The sequence below is a fragment of the Haemaphysalis longicornis genome, unplaced genomic scaffold (genome assembly GCF_048455015.1).
Source record: "Haemaphysalis longicornis isolate Haplotype H1 unplaced genomic scaffold, Haemaphysalis longicornis Haplotype H1 scaffold_2, whole genome shotgun sequence".
NCBI lineage: Eukaryota > Metazoa > Arthropoda > Arachnida > Ixodida > Ixodidae > Haemaphysalis > Haemaphysalis longicornis.
The window spans coordinates 285015674-285035870 of record NW_027526295.1 but is presented as its reverse complement, the minus strand read 5'-3'; the positions used below and the strand labels follow the sequence as shown (position 1 = coordinate 285035870).

General features: G+C 46.9%; 1 protein-coding gene across 1 annotated transcript; it reads left to right on the top strand.

The window, feature by feature from the left end:
* Nucleotides 1–5203: 5203 nt before the first annotated feature.
* On the top strand, nt 5204–16415 carry LOC144170774 (serine hydrolase-like protein). Its single transcript, XM_077700765.1, has 3 exons — nt 5204–5546; nt 10036–10483; nt 13377–16415. The coding sequence occupies exons 1-3, from the start codon at nt 5485–5487 to the stop codon at nt 13908–13910; spliced, it is 1044 nt and encodes a 347-aa protein (XP_077556891.1). The 5' UTR covers nt 5204–5484; the 3' UTR covers nt 13911–16415.
* The last annotated feature ends 3782 nt before the right edge of the window (nt 16416–20197 follow it).

Below are 20197 nucleotides of genomic sequence, written 5' to 3'. Positions count from 1 at the left end.
AGCGACCGTGGACGTGACGCAGGCGCTGCAAGTGCAAATGGTACCGCGGCTAAAGAACGACGCGCGACGCTCGAGACAGTGGGTGGCAAGACGCGCGCTGGGAGTAGCCGGCCGGTCTGCCTACAGGTCCGCCTACAGATGTTAGCACTGCGGCGGATATTCGATTGCCGCTCTCGTAAGCGGTGCAGATGACAATTGTAATGCAACCCGCCATCTCATCACTAACTCCTTCCTCATATAAGCTGCCATGGTTGGGACTTGGCAGCGGTAACAAGCTATCACTCGAGCTACCTGCGCCGGCCTGGGCCACTTCGCGGCCGTGGCGGCCGCCTGCACAGCGACCGTGCGGCTCGCACAGTGGGCTTTTCGTGTCTCCGGCGCGTTTTAGCACCCAATGTAAATAAAAAGTAATAGAAACAGAGCGCCTGGAATCGCTGTAGAACTTAGGTCACGGCCAGCTGCCCGATGAGCCGACGAAATCACGGCGCCTCCGCCGCCAACGATCGGGTCGTTCGTTCTCGAGAGCAGAAGCTCCGCCCTCCGGCCCTCCGATTGGAGCGGCGAGCCGGGTGAGCCAGCGAAAAACGCCGGCAGTGCGGAAGCGGCAAACGAAAACTCGTGACGTGTTTGGATGTTGTTTATTTACACAATATCCACGGGATGTCGATTGCGCGTGGTCCTCTGCTGGCTGCTCGTTTGCGTTTCGCGCACTTTAAAATTGATTTTAAATATGTTCTAGGCTGTATTGGACGCTGATATTTTGCAGATGATGTATATGTGTTCACACCAATCTATCTCCGAAGTTATCTCGCCTTCAAAAGCTTTGTGAAGGTGGCAATCAAATGCATTCAGGTGGTAGAACACATAACGGAGGATTTTTGAGCCAAGTGTGAGCCCCATACGTTGTACGGATAATTTGTAAACAATTATTGACGATCGCCTTTCTCAGCCGATGAGCGCGCCGCCGTAGCGAGCCGACCGCGGCTGACGCAACGCCGACCGCGGCTGACGCAACGCCGACCGCGGCTGACGCAACGGCGAGGCGCCCCCCTGATTCGGCCGATCGTCGGTCGCCGGCAACGTCACTGCCATTGGCTTCCGGTTGCTCTTCCTCCTTCCTGCGCGATCCCGAGGCACAGGCGTTCTAGTACACTATAACAGGCGGGTCTGCAGCGATTGACGCGTGCCTAGGCGCAGGAATGTAGCTAGCGGAGAACGGAAGTCGAGCGTCGCGATGTCACATGGCTGTTCCCAGTGTTTCCAGCTGCTTGAGGGAGGAGGAATCGATCGGCAAGGGGGAGAGGTGCACTTAATTGCTTTTGGCGCAGCTAATACTGAATGTAGATCAATAATTCCAACGGCATTGCATCGCTATATTGGTACTACGCGACAATAAAGGCCTTTTGTAACTTTTACAAAAGGCTTTTCTGGGTCCCTTTAAAGGTGTTGTGCCACCAAATTTTAAGTCTGTAAAAAGCCTGCTGTAGGCTTCCTCTGCATGCAACGACCCTCAACACGAAGTGCTGGGTACAGCAAGCGCTTAATATATATTTTAATTCGCTTCTAAAAATTACCTAAATGCTCTTCTGGAAATCGGGACCCATCGCTAGCGCCACTAACCATGACGTCAGTGAATTGCCAGCGCAGCAAAGTTTGTGACGTCATACAACGCTAGCGACTCGAGCGACGTGAACGTGAACTCCAGTTACCACAGTTTGTTTGGTCGCATGGTCGTATCGACACACTATACCCTATACCGATACGACGGCGACGACGACGCGACGCGACGCCGACGATGCCGACGAGTCGTTAAAACATCGGCCAACTGCCGAATTGCCAGACCGCGTTGTCACACCACGCCGACGGCGACACAAACACGTCGGCCGATGGAAAGTCGCCGTAGTGTGACTGACTCGCCGACCGAAGACGCCAACAAAACCGGTCGCCTGACTGGTCGCACGACGCGTCGTCAATCGACCGAGAAGCGAAAACTGCGCCCCGACAACATTCGTGCCGCAATGAACGCGACTCTATTTTGTTAGTTTCTGGAGGGTAATAAACTCAGTAAGTTCCATGAAGCCCATACAACTCAACACTAGCGCTAATGCGATCCGTATTTTGGCGTTCGACGCTTCGGCCGTGCTCTTCGGCGACGGCGCTACCCCGGAATGCGTGTGCGATCGGCTCGCCTGTAGAAAATATAAGGTCAGTTTCGTGCAGAAGAACAGTTACGTAGGGTAATTTGGGTAATAAGAGATCAGTATCGGCAAAGGTTTTTAACGTAAAACGTAAAACCAAAGTACGGCAAGCACTACCCTTCAGTGCAAAATCGCAGTCGCAGCCGGGCACACTTATTTTTGCGAGCGCTTTCGCAGAAGAGCAGAGTTGATGGCGATAAGCTGTCGCGGGGGCTTCGCGGAACCTTGCTGCGCAAGCGCTATTTAAAAAATGTGAGTTTACAAGCCAGGAATTCTGTAAACTAGCTAGTAAACACCGACGTACGACTCCAAGGATGGGCCTCCATCTAGTACACCGGCTATATCGCGGAGTGGAATCGTTTGTTCGCTGGCTCAGTGGTCTCGCGCGTTCCGCCCATCCGGTCAACGTTGCCGGTTCGATTCGCGGCGGGGGCAGCTTTTTTTTTTTTTTTTTTTTTTGAGCGTTTTTTTAGCATTTTTATGGTTTGCAAATCCATGGTTTTCATTTGTCTGCATCCGAGGATGCAGACAAAGAATCCGCGTCGGAGCTGTCGCGGCTTGACGTGACGAGTCGGCGTGTTTACTTCCGTGGTGAAGCACGTATGTGGGGGAGCAGACGCCGCAGCAAAGTCGCAACGTACCGCAGCGCCGCCGTGGCAGAGCCTCCTCGTAACAATGTGACGTCACTGCTTGAATCGGCGCCCAGAAACCGAAACCGAATCCTGTTCACATGAATCGTGCGATAATAAATTTTTCACTCAGAATATGTGCGTGTGAGAGCATGTATCATGCTTTCTAACGAATTATAAAACGTTTGCAACAAAGAATGCACAAGCAACAAATTTGGTGGCACAACACCTTTAAGCCTCGCCCTTCTGCGCGGCTATAGACAACACCACCTAGACTATAAAGCCAAAATTCTCTGTTGCGGCCTACGTCATCGGGCTGGGGCGGGCGGGGGCTGATTGAAAAAGTCGGCTTCATGGCAGAGCACAGGGTCGTCTTCTCTGCAAAGCCCTAATACTTTTCTGCTGGCATCGCCTGCAATCTTTCCCGGGGGCTTTGCCACCCCTTCGACTGTCCCCCGTCCCGTCACAGGCAGGTACGTGCAGGAGGAGCAGAAAGACGTCCATTGTCGCGAGACACATTAATTGCCTCCCGATGGAGCCCACAAAAGCCCAACGAAGAGGGGACGGAAAGAAAAGGCGCGCCCACTCAGCATAACTTCCAGGCTTATCCTTTGTAGTGGCTGGGCGGACGGGTTCACTAACCACAACTTACCACAAGTTTCAAAGCAACCCCTTACAACAAGTTTCCTTCAGGGTAAAGAGGTTCAAGTAGTGCCACACAGCATGTCCGTCCGTGTTTGTGTCAGTTCCCGCAGTGACAACAAATATCGATGTATTTTTTTTTCGGTACAATGAGAACAGATTGTTCAGTAACTTTGTGGACAAAGATAACGTAAAATTATATTTATAAGTTACAGCCTTTATTTGCAAGCAAGTTCGACGGAGGTTGAATGATACCTACCCCGCACTATTTTCGACAGCGCCTGTAAGCTGAAACTGCCGTGTTCTCAGTCAGCCTTTTTTCCCCTCACTGCGCCCACGTGGATGGTAATGCGCGCATAATCCTGACCACGCTTCTTTTCGTGCTTGTCATTTGTCATTCTGCCGGGATGGTGCCGCACTAAATTTTTTGATGCCGAGCAAGTGTTCAGTTCCGCGGTGTCGCGGAAATTACACGCCAGAGTGTAAAGTGCCGGTGTTTCGGTTTCCTCAAGAGGACGAGTTGCGACGAAAATGGATACGTCCGATACGCCGAGAGGACTTTCAACCTCGGGGACGCTAGTGCAAAAACAAAAGAAAGAAAGCTTAAAACTCTGAGCAAGTGAGTCACTGTGTTCACAGCAGCACTGGTGTTCGTTTAGTGCAATAAATCTGTTTAAAGCCATCATAAATGCATTTCTAGTGATCGATCTGCATGCTTTTAAAAGAGAGCAGGCACCATTACGATGTTTCGCTGCGAAAAAAAAAAAAGAAGATTGCTTGCCGAGAACTCACAAAGACAATCCAAATAACAAATGTTTCACTAATCTAAACGTATTAATTCTCCAATAAATACTTCACCCGCGGTAGCAAAAAAGTAAATGGCTCAGGATTGACGTGAACTGGTTCATAAAGAAAATTCAAGTAATGTCAAAACTAACAATTGAGAAGCGAGCCTCACTGATGCATTATTATGCAGTTACATTTTAAAATGTAAAAACCTTGCGCTGACTAAGTTTACAAAACGAAGAAGTGGGAGAAACACGTATACGCGGCAGCGTATGAACACGGATGGCCTTCTGTGTGCGTGTGCCGTGTTTATCCCGCTATTTCATCTTGTAAACTTAGCTATCCCAGTGTTTTTACGGTTAAGATGTACAATAAAGCACACAAGTAAGTTCCCGCTCACTCTGGATGCATTTTGTGGCCACGGAATGCGTAAGGACCCGATACCACACCCTCGTGATTGCAGCGCGCTGCCCGAGCGGCGGGATGCAGCATGGCGGCTTCCGTAGCAGACGACGCAGTTGTCTCGGTTGTCTCCACCCGAGTCGGAGCGGCGGGCGAGGAGGAACATCCAGGCACCCTACTCTGGCGCGGCTCGCATTGTTACACAGACAGCGGTGGCCACCAGCACAAATGCTCAATTATGGTGCCTAGAATCCTAAATTATACTTGCATAAAGAGTATATTCTAGGCACTATAGCTCAATTATAGTGAACTAGAATATTGTAGCTCAAATAAAAACACAAGATGATGACGATAACTAACGTTTTTTATGTGAGACTGATGACAAATACCGGCCAAAAGTAATTATCTACATCTGTTTATTTTTTAAGGCGCCGGTGCATCTCGGTTATGGTACTCTGTACTTCCTCCATGACTCTGTAGGCGTGCACTAAAAACCTGCCTGCGGACGATCCAAGACGGATCAATCGAAGTGCGGGTTGTGTAGGTTGTCGCCTGCTGTATTTTCGGTTGCTCATCTCACCGGTTTCACCTGTTCGTTTCATTGTGCGTTTGTTAATGCGTAATTTAAGTTAGCAGACGAATTGAGATGCTGCCGCATGTTAGTAGCAGTTGACCGCAAAGTGCTGCGGAATTACTGACACAGCGACATCAGCCTTGCAAAGCTTTCGTACGGCGATCACCAAACTGGACGGCGGCATTTCTCAAGCTCACACCTCAAAAAGTTCTCCAAGGTTCTTCACTGAGGAGGCCTGGACTGCGCATTTAGAATGCACGGGATGCTGGTGAACTGCGCACCTTGCTCGTGGTTGACACGCTGTGTAAATTCACGGTAAACGGTCAACCAGCGTTTTGTGCATGTTGCCGATACCTTCGTGCAGTTGGAATGCCGGAAAGTCTAGTGACAAGCAAAGAAAATGCGGAAGTCGGCAATATACGCGGCTATCTCGCATCTATTGATTGAATTGAATTGAATTGAATTGAATACACGTTTATTGAAAGAAAAAAAAAGTTGCAAAGAAGTCCCCTTGACATGACCGGAGGCCTCAAGTCGGAAATGGGATAGGAAGTAAGGAGTGGGGAGAACTGGAAAAAAAAGCAGCTAGAAGCAGTCCTCAATGCCGGCGTCTCTGATGGAAATCAGCGGTATGTCAAGCAGGTGCTTCCTGTGAGGGGGGCTCCAAGTGAATTAACCCGAATTTCGTAGTCTGCTGGTCGTAGCGGGCCAAGTGTCTTTAGGCAGCAATCTCTAGAAACACTTGAGTGCCGAACATTCCCACAGGAAGTGTCGCGTACTGCACATGTCCCCAGTACCACATTTCTGGCAGTCAGGAGTGCTGTGCGGGTTTCCACGCCTGAAGAAGTAGTGAGACATACTAGGCGTAAGGGCCGTGCCCATTCTTACACGCCTTAGCTGCACTGTTGCCCAATGGCTGAATCAGGGGAGGGGGGGGGGGGGGGGGGGGTGCAACGGGTTGGGGTCTTCCGGAACTTTGTTTTGAAGAACGGCCTTCCGCTCGGCATTTGCCATAGCAGCACCATCCTCTGTGTCGATGTCGGCCTCCGCATCTGAATCAGCGGTTTCTAAACAGTCTTGCTCGGGGTGAATACCAAGTTGCTCCCGGGCAATTCTGTGGGCCTCTTCATTGCCTTCAATCCCTTGCCTTCAGACACGTTCGATTTGGTATTGCAAGCCACTGTGTTGGCATTCAGCAATGGATTTATTGATTCTGGAGACAGTGCGGCTGGTAGTTTTACATGACCCAAGGGCTCGAATTGCGTCCATTGAGTCTGTAAATTGTTATGCATTTGGGAGGGTCGAGGGTGCTTGGATGCTTGCCTGCATGTTCAGTCAAGGCAAGCAGGATGGCCCTTAGTTCGGCTTCTTGGCTAGAAATTTTAACAAAGTGCAAATGTGCGTTTGCGCTTCGGTAATTGAGGCTGTACCAGCAGAGAAACACGCGGTCATGGACGTTTTCACACGCATGCATAAAAAATTTCAGTCATTACACGCGCCGCAAAATGTCTGCAATTAAGCAGGAAAAAGGGAACGAATCGTATCAGAAGCACAATATCTTAACTAAAATAATTCTCATTGTTACTGCTGCGTGGTGACAATTAAAGAAGAGCATTTCAATTATGCTACATGCTCGTAAAGAGCATTTGAATTATGTTACATGCTCGTAAGAACCTCGCATTGATGCACAAAGGCTGAAGGCAAAGTGGCGGTGGCACGCGCTTTTGTCACTGCTTTTATCACTCCATTCACTAGTCTGTTCGTTAGCTCCCTCGTCACAGATGCACAGTGACAATTAAAAAAAGACATTGATAAGTAATTTTACATATGCGCACTCCATAGAGTGACGCAAAAGCTGCTTTGCATATGGCTTACCTTCATGAATACACAGCTATAAATACAGTAAAACCTCGTTACACGAGACACTCAAGGGACCCAAGAAATGTGTCTCTTGTAACCAAGGTCTCTTGTATGCAATGTTGCATTGTATGCAATGTTGCTAATATGAAGAACATAGGAAAACTAACCAAACCGTCCTCATTAAAATGTCTCTTATAACCAAGTGTCTCTTGTAACAGTGTCTCTTGTTACGAGGTCACTAGCGCTGTCCTTTATGCAGCCCGTACGTCCCACTTGCCAGGAACGCTGCCATTGAAGTCATTTTGTAGCCAAACACTTCGTCTCACACTCCCTGCACATTTTCACTGTTGTCATCAGCCGCACAAGCTGACATTCTTGCAGAACTCTTCACCGCAGTACAAACTTTTTTTTTCTTTTTTTTTCTGTCTTCAACGGTGACATTGCACGTACATTTGACGTGCTATTGTGCTGATTTGTGTCACTCACCCTCGTGTCATTTCTTTTCCCCTCATGTGATGAATTGTATTCATGCATTCGTGTATACCCCCGTGCTGTAATGCCTTATCGGCGCTGCAGGTAATATGAATAAATGAATAAATAAATAAATAAAGTAGTCCGCGCCATACATACCTCCAACTCTTGCTACTGATGAGCTTCTAATTTTGTTGCTGCGCATATCCTTCTGGTGTGAGGGGAGTGCGAGAAATAAGTCAAGTAAGATGTGTAGTGACGACTCTGACAAGCAGTGTGATTAAGAGTTCAAACTTGTCACTTATCTCAAAAATAAAAGTATGACCCAGGTTGTTGGAATATTCTCATCACTGGAATCCTCACTCAACAAAGGGTCCACTTGTACGGTGCTTTGAGGTTGTTCGGTAAGGAAAGTAGTGAGGTGTGAAACGGAGTTCAGGGTAAGAGCGTTCAAGTGAGAGCCGATGTGGACAGACACCACGATGCTCTTCAAGGCTAGGCTACAAGCATTATGACCAGAGGTTTAACCCCATCACACTTTTCAGGGCTAGAACCTCGAATACATATAGTAAAACGTCGTTACAAGAGACACAAAAGAGACCCGGAAAACATGTCTGTTGTAACCAGAAATTACACAATTCCCGTGGAATTGGACATTACCACTTTGTTATACATCGTCATGAAAGTATATTTAGACAGGTCGCCAAGAAATTGCTCACTACGGCTTAAAAAAGCTTTTCATAGAAGTTTAAGCGGTACAGATTTCATAAGCTTCCTTCCGAACTTTTGTAGGTAAAACAGTTCACTTCACAAGCCTTCCGGTTATCACAGTACTGTTTGTCAGCCTTAACTGCCGACACTTTCTGCTCTGCAATATCCTTCCCGTCCTCCTCTGGTTCATCCTTTAGGGCACCGTTTAGTACTTTGTGCAAAGATTACATGATTTGTAGGCTCCTCGCAACACATTAGGTCCACATCTGTAGACACAAGCTCCTCAAAAGGTTCTGAAACCTTTGCAGTCTCCTGGAAGCAGGCCCACACTTCATCTTCCGGGCAGTTCTCTGCAAGGGCTATCATATAAAGCTCCCCTTCCATCATGTCTATTCTAAATACAGTGGATCTCGTTAAACCGTACTCGCAAAAGCCGTAGTTTCTTTTTAATCCGAATCCCCGACTCTGTTTCCCTTTAACCTAATGCATTGGGATAAACCGCAGTTCCGGTTAGTACGTACTTTCTTCGTGTTCCCGTGAGGTAAGGTTTAACGAGGTTCCAGTTTAGGGAATGATTTACTCTAGGGACCCAGAAAAGTTGCCCTTAGTTACAGAGTGTTTCTTGCATGAAATGCTGCTAACGTGGCAGTCATTGAAAACCAACCAAACCATTGTCAAATGTCTCCTATAACCAAGTGTCTCTTGTAACAGCATCTCTTGAACCGAGGTTTTACTGTATCACTGCCCAGTTCCTTTATATAATGCTGGCATATTGGTTTTCAGTCCCCTTACAGGCGTACACTGCAGTACAATGCAGGAAACTAACAAAAGTGATGCTTTGGCTTGACAGAAACTCGTCTCAGATAACAGACGAAATGCTAAAGAGGCTTCGGCTCTCAGGCTAGGGACCTTTATTACAATAAAAGAAAGTTGGAAGGGGATTCCAAAGGTTCCTTTTGTACCACCTCTGGAAATTTCATCCTACCCTGGTACGCATCAAAACTGGTTTGTAATTACACCAAGCTTTTGAAGACTTGAAAAGTGTATACAAGATTGTAGCATATAGGTAGGCTGCCATCACTGTGGTTTTAGAGCCTATGCAAGTTATCTAGATTAAAGAAATCACGAGCCAATCTACTTTGTGTCAGCAGATCACCAGTACTGCAAAATGGCTTTGGTCTGTGCAAGTTCATACGTATTCGGATGGGGAATCAGCTCGGACTTAGACGAACACAAAGACAGCAGTAATCCTGTATTTCTTGCCTTCTGTGTTTGTCTAACTCTAAAATGCTTCACTGGTTCGTCTAATGACCAGTGAAGCACTTTAGCACATGAGATAGTAGTCGTGACTCCGAATTTAGGCGAAAGATACGACCAAATTTTATTTCTCTTGAGCACTGACGGTGCTCATCCCCAAGAAAGCCACACAGATCATGCACACAAATTTATTTTGATTCTAATGTTCCTGCAAATGGGGCCTGTTGGTAACTAATCTACTCAAAATGGTTAACAATGATGCATATAAGATTTAGATGTAAGTCATGTTTTGATCTTGTGAATGGTGCCTATTATATTAGCTAATCAAGAGGCATATCAGAGTGATGGGACCTATACGCGCGAGGTCCAAATTATGTTTTGAATAGCGTGCGACTTTGGTGGTGACTGTGCGCTTCTTTTAAATGTAGGTATGACGATCGCTTCTGAAAGACAGTTTGTGTGTACTTTGAGCTCGGCATGAGGAAATTACTCCCTTGTTTTCCAGATTTGCCTGCCAAGCACACTCGATCTGGAGCTTCCATTGGTCCAGGGCGGGGTGCACTCACGCACACGAACCTTCGTCTGTCCGGCCTGCTTATCGAGAGATTGCGATTCCTGTGCCTTTCGGGCACCTGGCCGCCAAGGACTGGCCTGCTGTGACCAGGGAAGACCCGGAACGCCACCTTCTCTGCCTGCACGGCACGCAGGACAATGCGGGGAGCTTTGACCCGCTGATCCAACAATTGCCTGGCAGCTGGCGCACTGTGGTGCTGGAGTTTGCGGGCCACGGCCTCTCGTCGCATCTGCCCCGCGGGTGCATGTACTCCATGGCGCAGTGCACGCTGGACGTGATCAGGACCGTTGGGGCCCTGGGCTGGGACCGCTTCTGCCTGCTGGGACACAGTTTGGGAGGCCTGGTGGGACACCGGTACGCGTGCATGTTTCCCGACAAGGTAGGCTGCACGGTTGTCTGCGAGTGGGAAAAACAATGGGAAACATTTTGAGTGACTTTCACCGAAACATTTTGAGTGACTTTCACCAAGCTGTTGTGATGGGTTCAAAAGTAATATAGTAACGGCAGCTCAGAAACATTATTTTTAAGCACAGCATTACCACTTTATTACCCAGCTTTGCCTGTATTTATGTTCCAATCAAAAGGATGCTAAAAGCATCTGTACCTGCTATTCCATTTGATTAATGATACAACAGAATGTAGAAACATGTAATAACATGGGAAAAAGGCGGCATATTAAAAGGTTAATTCATGGCCTCAAAGATATTGAAGAATTCAGGAATACTAGCTTAAATTAAGCTAGTTTCTATCAATTTACTCTGCGTTAATGGTGGAGCATCAGAAAATCCTCAAGTATGTTTCTAAACGTTTGTATGAGCCACATTTAAATGCAAAGGTCAGTTAGATAACTTTGTCAGCCTAAGCAATATTGTGGGAGTTATATTACTTGTCTAACCTTGTTAAGAGTGAAATTTTGGAAATCCTGAAATTTGTTTTGTGACATTTTTTAAATGCAATCATTATGCACAAAACCAGTGCGGTACCATATTTTCGCGCGTATAACTCGCCCCAGCATATAATCCACACCCGCACTTTCAGCCCGCCGGAAAAAAGAAAAAAAATCCTCAAGTATTGCCCACACATTTGATACAGGAAAGGCTGCATCAAAGCTACTGGTCAGGCAGCACATCACATACTATGTAGACAGAAAAAGTGTATATTTAGCAGGTACAATACACTAACTGCAGGGCTAAAGTCACAATTCAGTAACAAAATTCAGTTGTCACTGTGCACTCGTCCTTGTTTTTTCCTTCCTTGTCCTTGCATGTTTTGCACAATCGCTGCCATGGAAGGCTTAGTCATGTTACTGCGTAGGAGCTTCACAGCACAACGGGCATTGCCGTGAAGCTGCACTGAAGGAGAAACCCCGTGTATTACCCGCACCCCTACTTTGCCACTGACATTTTCGCATTTTTGGTGCGGGTTTTGCGCACGAACATACGGTAAATGTTTGTGCGTAAGAAATATTGAGGAATCTGCGAAAATACATTTAAGCCTTTTTTATGCCCTTAAAAATAAAGATTTGGAAAATCCCACCTTGGTGTGCCTCTTCCTAAGGGAAGCAATGTACACTTTTGTAATGTCACGTCTTTGTCTAGCTGCTTATGCTGAACTAAAAAGAATCAGTCATCAGTTGGTCAGTGAGTCAGTCAGTCGTGCCAATTTGGCATTGCTCTAAAATTCAGTCATCTTATATACATGATCGGCTGGTTACTTCAAACAAAAATATTACAATAAATTACTTTTCAACAAAAAGTAAAGCCGAACACAGCTGAAGTGAAGTTTTTGCAGACATGCATTTTCACTATCATTTTCAGTCACAAATTATGAACAATTCTCTGTCATACGCAGTGTGTTTTAATGCATAGGTAGAAGGTAATGATGTAGTGCTCCCTTTGTTTTCCTGTGCTCACTGTAACATAAAACGATTAAACCAGAAAGCGTAGTGTAAACCGAATAAAAATAAATGAAGTAAAAAAATAGGTTGACACAGACTACAAGTTGTTTCAGCAAAATGTAGACAATCGAAAGTGTCTTCGCAAGCAGAACTTTGCTTGAGACTTAACGTCAGCTAAAAGAATTCGTAAGCTCAAAATCGCCGTAGTCAATACTTTACTCTGTACTTCACTGTATACTTTATTCAAAAAATGGTGTGTATTGCAGAGAGATGTAGGTTCCAAAAGGCTTTCATTTGAGGCGCACAAGCACCTAGTTGCACGCAAATAGGTGGGTTTCCCACATGGCTGCTTGAGACGCCCCTCATGGCCGAGGAGCGGGATTGATTCAGAAAGAGCAGGGATGTGTGCGTCAGAAACCCTGAGCGAGGCCTTTGAGACAGCATGGAGATTGAGGTCGTACGAAATCCCCTGAAGGAACTCTTTTTGCCAGGATCGGTGGTGTTCTGGCTCATTGTAAATTGTGCTCGAAGGGCAAGTGCTCCTGATGGTGGCGTCTCCAAATTATGAGTGCGCTTCAAGGATAGGAAGTTCTTTCTCCATTAGTATTTGTATCCTTTAGAGGTGCATTCATTTCCACCTGAATTCTGACTCCAATGATTATGCTGAAGATGTTGCATTCCTTGTGTTCACGAATGACATACATTCACTGTACGCATGCTTGCAGACAGTTTTAATTTGTCATTGCCTTTCATCGTGAAACCATTTTGCATCTCGCCGGAGGCCTCACTTTGCCAAACATTGCTTTTATTCATGCCAGAGTACTTGAAGGAAGCCTGTTTAGCATAGATTCCCGGCCAGCAGTGTACATAGGTGATGACACCCACCACTTTTCGGGCAGTAGAAGGTGGCAAGATAGCCTATCCCTGTTGGGGCACACACCTACTTCACCACAATTTGTGGCCGTGTGAGGGAAGCATATGCCATCGAGGTGCGTCTTCCGTGTTGACAGGTAACGAAGCTGACGTGTTGCACACATAGCAGCATATTTACAAAGCACGGCTATCACCCATGTGTGAGCTGCGTGGCTGGTATTAAAAAGTTTGGCCTGCCAGTTAACAACTCAGAGGCTTGGCACTGTTGGCTCTGTGCTTCTCGGCTGCATGCATGGGCATGCACGCTTAATGAGCAGCATCGCCAGAAGTAACTTTGTTACCACACTGGCTCGTCACAGCGACATTCCTCACTTGTGTTAGCCCTAACCATTTCCTCGTTGTGTTTATGTCTACCTTTAGTGCGGGCATTGCCGTCATTATCATCATCACTGTGCATAAGGAAAATAAACCATGCTGCCTCTGAACCCCCCAAACCTTGCAGGTGCAGAAGCTGGTGCTGGTAGAAGGCTTTGGGGACATCTTCGATGGCCAGAGCCAAGTCCTGAATGCGATGAAGGCCACGATGCTTTCCTTTCTCCGAATCGAAGGCAAGGACCTCGGCAGCCAGCCCAGCTACAGCGAGGAGCAAGTCCTCGATTTGTACGCCAGGGGGCCAACGAGGCACCTTCGGCCCGACGACGTGAGGATTCTGATGAAGCGGGGCTGTCGGCAGCAGCCCGACGGCCGCTACACCTTCACCAGGGACGTGCATGTGAAAGCCATGTTATGGGACCGGATAGACCGCAGCGCACTCGTACCTTCTTATAAGTCTTTCTGCAACGACCTGCTGGTTCTGAACGCTGCACCCGGCTTCGGCTGCAGTTCTGTGCACCAGGGGAGGCTGGCGAGTGTTCTCAGGGGGCACTGCCGCAGTTTTCAGCTTGAGGTGCTCGATGGAGACCACCACATTCACATGAGTCAGCCGCACCTTGTTGCCAGCTACGTCAACCCCTTCCTGGAGGGGGCAACCAGCTGACCGAAATGGCCGGCATACTGCACAGTTCAGCTTTCTTTGTGATGAGTGCCAATATGGTAGGCCTGTTCAAATTGATACTTGCAGATTTGCCGTAGGCTGCCTGGGACAGAATTCAGCATTTGTTTTACCTGTGCATTGCTCAAGAGCGTGCTGTTTGACTACTGGTCTTGAGTTGCTTCCCTTTGTTCCCTGGGCCTTCCCCTTGCAACTTCCCGCCACAGTGGCTCATTGACAAGGTGTTGTACTATATGAGTGCAAAGTTGGGTTCAATTCCTGGCCACGAGTGTTTTGGTGCACAGCACTTTGGTGGCCACTGCTGTGGTTTTGCGGGGGCGACGGAGTTGTAACTGAGCGAGTGAAGACAGAAAGAAAACAGCGGAGGAAAGTGTGGCGAAAGTGTGAGGTTCAGGGGAGTATGCTGAGCCTGCACGAGACGCCTGTTGGGCATCTGGCAAAAGTGTGAGGGAAAGGGTGGCATGCGCTGCTATGGTGTCATCTCTCCCACTGCCTCTCCCTCACACTTTTGCCAGATGCTCTTATTCCGTTCGTGGCTCATCCGAACCACGTGACATTTGCGCGGGCAGTTCAAACATGATTTGCAACAACATATGGTCAGCGGCAGTGACACGCTGTGAGATAACGCCAGAGTAGCGCGCACCGCCGTGCATTCGCCGATCACACCATCACTTTCTGAGACATAGCAGATATGCACCGTGACCGAGAAGACTGCAGCTCATGCCACGCACAAATTTCGCATTGGGGTGTATGTACATCGTCAGTGCATTTTTCCTGATGGAGGTTGAGAACAAAATGATTACGTGCATGACACTTGGGCTTAAATGTCTCGTGGTGCTTTAAATTAATGTGCAGTCATCCACTATGCCCACTGAAAAGCCCTAGAATGCGTAGAACCCCAGCTCTTTCTTTTTTTTTTTCTCCTGCGCACATGTTGCATCAATGGACTGACTATTCACGACTCGTGGGTCAACCAGGTTGCGCAAACTGTCAGGTACAGTGGAATACACTAAAATCTCATTGCAAGAGACACTTTTACAAGGGACACTCGATTACAAAAGACACCTGAAAATGGATTGATGGATTGTGGGATTTAACGCGCCGACGCAACTCAGGCGATGAGGCGCGCCGTAGTGTAGGGCTCCGGATTAATTTTGACCACCTGGGGATCTTTAACGTGCACCGAAATCTCATAAACACGAGCGTTTTTGCTTTTCACCTCCATCAGAAAAGCGGCCGCCGCAACTGGGAATTGAACCCGCGTCCTTGTGCTCAGCAGCACGCCTTAGCCACTGAGCCACCATGGCGGGTACCTGAAAATGGTTTTGTTTGTTTTGCTGTGTTCACTCTCTTATCAACCCTAGATACTCAAGTTTACTTGAGTGTTTCTTATAACAAGGTTTTACTGTGGTTCTAGTGCTTGGTTGGAGGTGCTATGTTTAACCTGAAACCATGCACCACCGTGTAGTATTACAGTTTCATCAAGGCAATTTCTTGTTTGTTTGTTTCAAGGTATATGTGGCAGAAAAAAAAAATTGTGTGATTTACAAAAGCAATTGGAACATTCATTCTTCCAAATGTGGTAGTAAATAAAGTTTCAAAAATATGCACTTTGGGTTCTTCCACAAGTTATGCAAGTTATGAACCATAAGTAAAGAAATGCAGGTCTGTTTAACAATAGTGCCTGCAATTTGGCCATACATTTTCCTTCAGCGGGAAGCAAAGCTCAACTAGACCAGTTCAGTGTTATCAAGATTTGTGTTTTACTGCTGTGTGCCTTTATATCTTGGAGTTATCCAGTTTTTAGCGTCTGTTAACTGTGTCAAGAGATGTGTTTGTATCGAATAGAAAAAATCCATTGTTTAATTTCAGTGGCACTTATTTTTATGCTAAGGTGGGTGTTATCTGGTGTCAAATTGCAACTTGTTACAGGTAGTTGACTAAAAACCGCACACACACTTGCACTCACAGACCTGCTCATTTTAAAGCTATTCTAATACATTTGGCAAAGCATTGTGTGTTGCTGTTGGCTACATCCCATGATACTCCTTGTCTAGCTGCTCATGTGTAACATGGGTGCATAATAAAACCCATTGAAGCAAGCCTGGCAGGGAAGCACAAGGGGCATTAAAAATCCAGGAGTAAATCTGGAAGTACTAAATGCTTAAAACCAGTGATGTAAGCCTGACAGAGCCATGCTCAGGATTTGTCTGAATTAGTTTTGAAGCCTGCTGCAGTACGATGTTATCTATGCCATCACTGTGCAGCATACTAAAATTTCAGTTGCTCATGATGGACATTTACAACTAACATTTTGAGACAATACAGAGGGGTGCTTTGAGGTATTCTGAGAACAGAATGCTTGTACTGCCACGCAAGGAAGTTAATATGAACAGTCGGGTTCACGTGGCATGGAAAGGACACAAATGCATGGAGCATGCATGGGAAATTGTCAAACCAGAATGCCTTTTGAGGCTATTCCTGGTCATGGTTCATATGACAGGGCTTGAAGTTGTAGGTTGATTAGTGACAACACAACTGGCAAACGAAACAAGGTGGTGTTCTTTTTGACAATGAATAGAGGACCATGGGATCACTCCCAAAAATTTGTGGCCATGAAGTCTCGGACCTTAAACTATATGTAAGCAAAAGTTAATAAATCCGAAGCAGTAATGATGTTGGCAAAGCTGATGAATAGGATGAAATATTTATAAATGGAAGTGAATTGTTGGTAAATGAAAAAGTATGTTACTTAAAGGAGCCATGAAGACAAAATGCAAGTTTGTTTTATTCGAAAGATTTCGTGTTTTATAGTGCCCCCAGGGCTTGTCCGGATGCAAACAATGCTTTATTCACTGAGAAATTAATCAGTTTAAGTTAAAATTTTGATTTTCCCACTAAATCGTGTTTTTGTGGTCTGCAATGACATCACAGGAACTGACCACTCTGCATCCTAGGGTGCCTTTATTCACCCATCTGCCGTGAGGGTGGAGGAACGTATACGCTAGCGCCGCCATTTTGGGTCACTAGCTCGCCGCCGAAGCAAGTCATTGTATCAAAACCGTGCCAAAATTATTGCCGCAACGTGTTTTACTGGCGAAGCTTGAATCATCTTATCTGTTCCGCGTTGCTGGGTCTCGTGGGAAACGAAAAGAACAACGCGTTAAGCACAATGACCCAATTTCAGCGGCACGGGATGCACGGAACTGTTTTAAGGGTGTCTCCACCCTGTATAGCGGCACTGGCATCGAGGTACTCTACTGTAGCGACTGCAGCTGTTCGCGCGTTTGTTTACGTTACTGAACCTAGATGGCGCCACCATAACGTGAGAAGCCGTTTTCTGCCTTTGGTTTGTTTTTAACTGTATTTAAAGCTGGCTAGTTTTTTTACTTGGAAAAAATAATCGTTTCGTGAAATGATTACTCGAAGATTACTCGATTACTCGCTCGACGATTACTCGTAGAAAAATTTGGTCACGTAAGACACCGTTGCTTACGTCAATCGGCCAGTGCCGTCTGAGACAACCCCAAAGCCCCGCAGTGGTGTGCAGCTAAACCAAGCATACTGCGTGCAGTATGCTTGGTATAGAGGCCAGACGGCAGTATAGAGGCCAGACGGCAGCAACGACTGTCCCTTTGTATTTTTTATGCTTTTGTTACTTAAATCTATATATAGAGGTAAAGGGGCCATGAAGACAAAACACAAGTTTGGCTCACTCAAAAGATTGCCTCGTTAGAAGCATACTGACACACCCTTTAACATAATCTTCGCTCAAATAAGCTATATAATTAGGAAAAAAGGGAATGGACATGCGACCCACTAGCTCATTTCCCTCAACAGAACCTATGATGTCATACCAGCCTGCTGTGCGGTTGGCGGAGGCCGGCAAAAGGAAACGGAAATTAGGCTGAGCTTAAGCTTGCAGAACGAGCTATTTGTTCTTAAATTTAGGCCACATTCTTTTTAAAGAAATACAAATGATGGAACAAACAGTGGAAGTTATGAAAGCATATGTAAACATAGAAGTACTGATACTTACTGCTGTTGGTACTGCGTGCAGTATGCTTGGTTTAGCTGCACAGCACTGCGGGGCTTTGGGGTTGTCTCAGACGGCACTGGCCGATTGACGCAAGCAACGGCGTCTTACGTGACGATATTTTTCGACGAGTAATCATCGAGCGAATAATCGAGTAATCTCCGAGTGCCGTATTTGCACGATTCTAACACGCACCTTTTTTCGCTAGAAGTGGCTGTCAAATTTGTGCGCGTGTTACAATCGGGCGCAAAACTGAAATCGGCTTCGAAGCGTCCTGCGGATTTGCCATGGACACTAACTCCTCCCGAAATCCAACTCGATCTAATCCAAAACAATCTGTCAGCGTCACGCGAGTAAATTTTGGCGTGCGCATTCCTCGTACGCCAAATTGCCCAGTGAAAACGTCCTCTGAAGCAGACGATGGTAGTATTTTTATACGCCTCGAGCGCGGCCTGTAGGGGCGCCACTGAAATCCCCCTAGCGGCCCGTTTCGAAAGCAGGCGCGGGAGTCCGCGCCCCGCTCCCCAGTGCCGCCGCTGCTTTTGCGGCACGTTCACGACTGAGATTTACCGTTTGTGGGCGTTTGAAATCCATGTTTGTGTGGAGCAGTCACTCTGTTCGCAAATGGGGTGTGTTTACGAGAGTGTAAATGTTTCCGACGCGATCTTAGTGTGGTATTTTCGGTCTGTATAAGCGCCAGGTGTGTGTCACAGCTAGGCCAGCGTCGCGGAACCGGTGTATGATGGAGCCGATTGTAGTTACACTGACCTGAATTTACTAGCCGTGTCTCCGTAACCACCGGTTCCTCAGATGTTCATGCTACGGCTATACACTAGGATTTAAATCGGTTTTGTGCGCTTACATAATCAGCGGAGCACTCATACCTGACAGCACACCAGTTACGTTTGCCAATATTATACCTCAGATATTGATCACCACCATTTACAAGCCAGTCTGTGTTAATTTCGGAAATATTCAACAAAAGTACGATGGACAATGCATAATTATACTCGGGGATCAGCACACGACAGAGTCGTCTTGTCGTGAGGTGCGCGCCCGCAGACCTTCATCTGCTACATATATCCTCTGCGAGCAGCGCGGAGACGGGCTTACAATATAATCCGCGTCCGCGACTAAATGCTTCTTCGAAATATCGTCATATGGCACAGGTAGCCTGCAGAATAAACCAGAAACTGAAATCAGAGGGCCTTATCACATACCACACTCTTCCAACGACACATTTCATCGCTTTTTGAACAGCCTACCCTGTATACTTCCAAAAATGCGTCCGCCGTACGATCAGCTCTTCGTTGAAGTAGAAAAACAAAAGGAAAGTGAACGCGAGATTTATTTGTGGGATTACTAAAACGTTCATTGCTTGATTCCGCTCCGCATTTGTACACGGCGTCCCCCCCCCCCCCCCCTGATTTCTCGCGAAATAGCAGTGCATTTCGCGTATAGTTGGTCTAGTGAAACCTACCTGGCTTAAGTTTAGACGAACGTCTTTAGCATGCGAGAAGCTGCACTGTTTCACTGTTTTTTTTTTTTCATTTCCGTTAGAACTATTATGTTTCTAAATTCCGCATTGGCACAGCATTTATTTTTCTGTGGTTTCATTTCCTTGGTTCTTGCTATATGGCGTGTGTGGGCACATATTTAACGACGCACAGGCTTGGAATATACTTTACATTTTCGCATGGTTTATATTCTTATAAAAGGCATAAGTTATTGTCCGGGATTTGGTAATCACATCCCCGAAACATATTTTTCTGCGGCGTATATATGCGAAACGAAGCCGCATTCGTTGTCTACGCTGCAAAATGAAGCCAACCTCTCATTGTGCCAGTATCAGGTCTAAACGAGGCGTCAGAAGAATTCATTTGTGCCTGATGTTTTGGAGGTGACATGGGTGATATGTTGCTGCCGTCGCCGACGCCCGAAAGAGCGGCGACGAAGCGCGCAGAACCGTGTCCCCGGGTAGCTCTTGCAGGCGATCGCGTACTCTACGAAGACGCAGCTGCTTTTTAAGTGACCTAAACGTACTCTTTGCCTATAGTCGTCACCATAACAAGTTTTTTTAGGGCGCGGAAAGGCGAAAAGAAGCGAAATAGAACCAAAACACTGCACGAGCCCCTATCAGTCACGCAGCGCAAATCCCGTCAACGTCGCGGAGAAGCGGCGGCTGGCGGCGCAGCGATCGCGAAGCTCGAGGCGTATAGCCTGCAGTAGTTTGGCA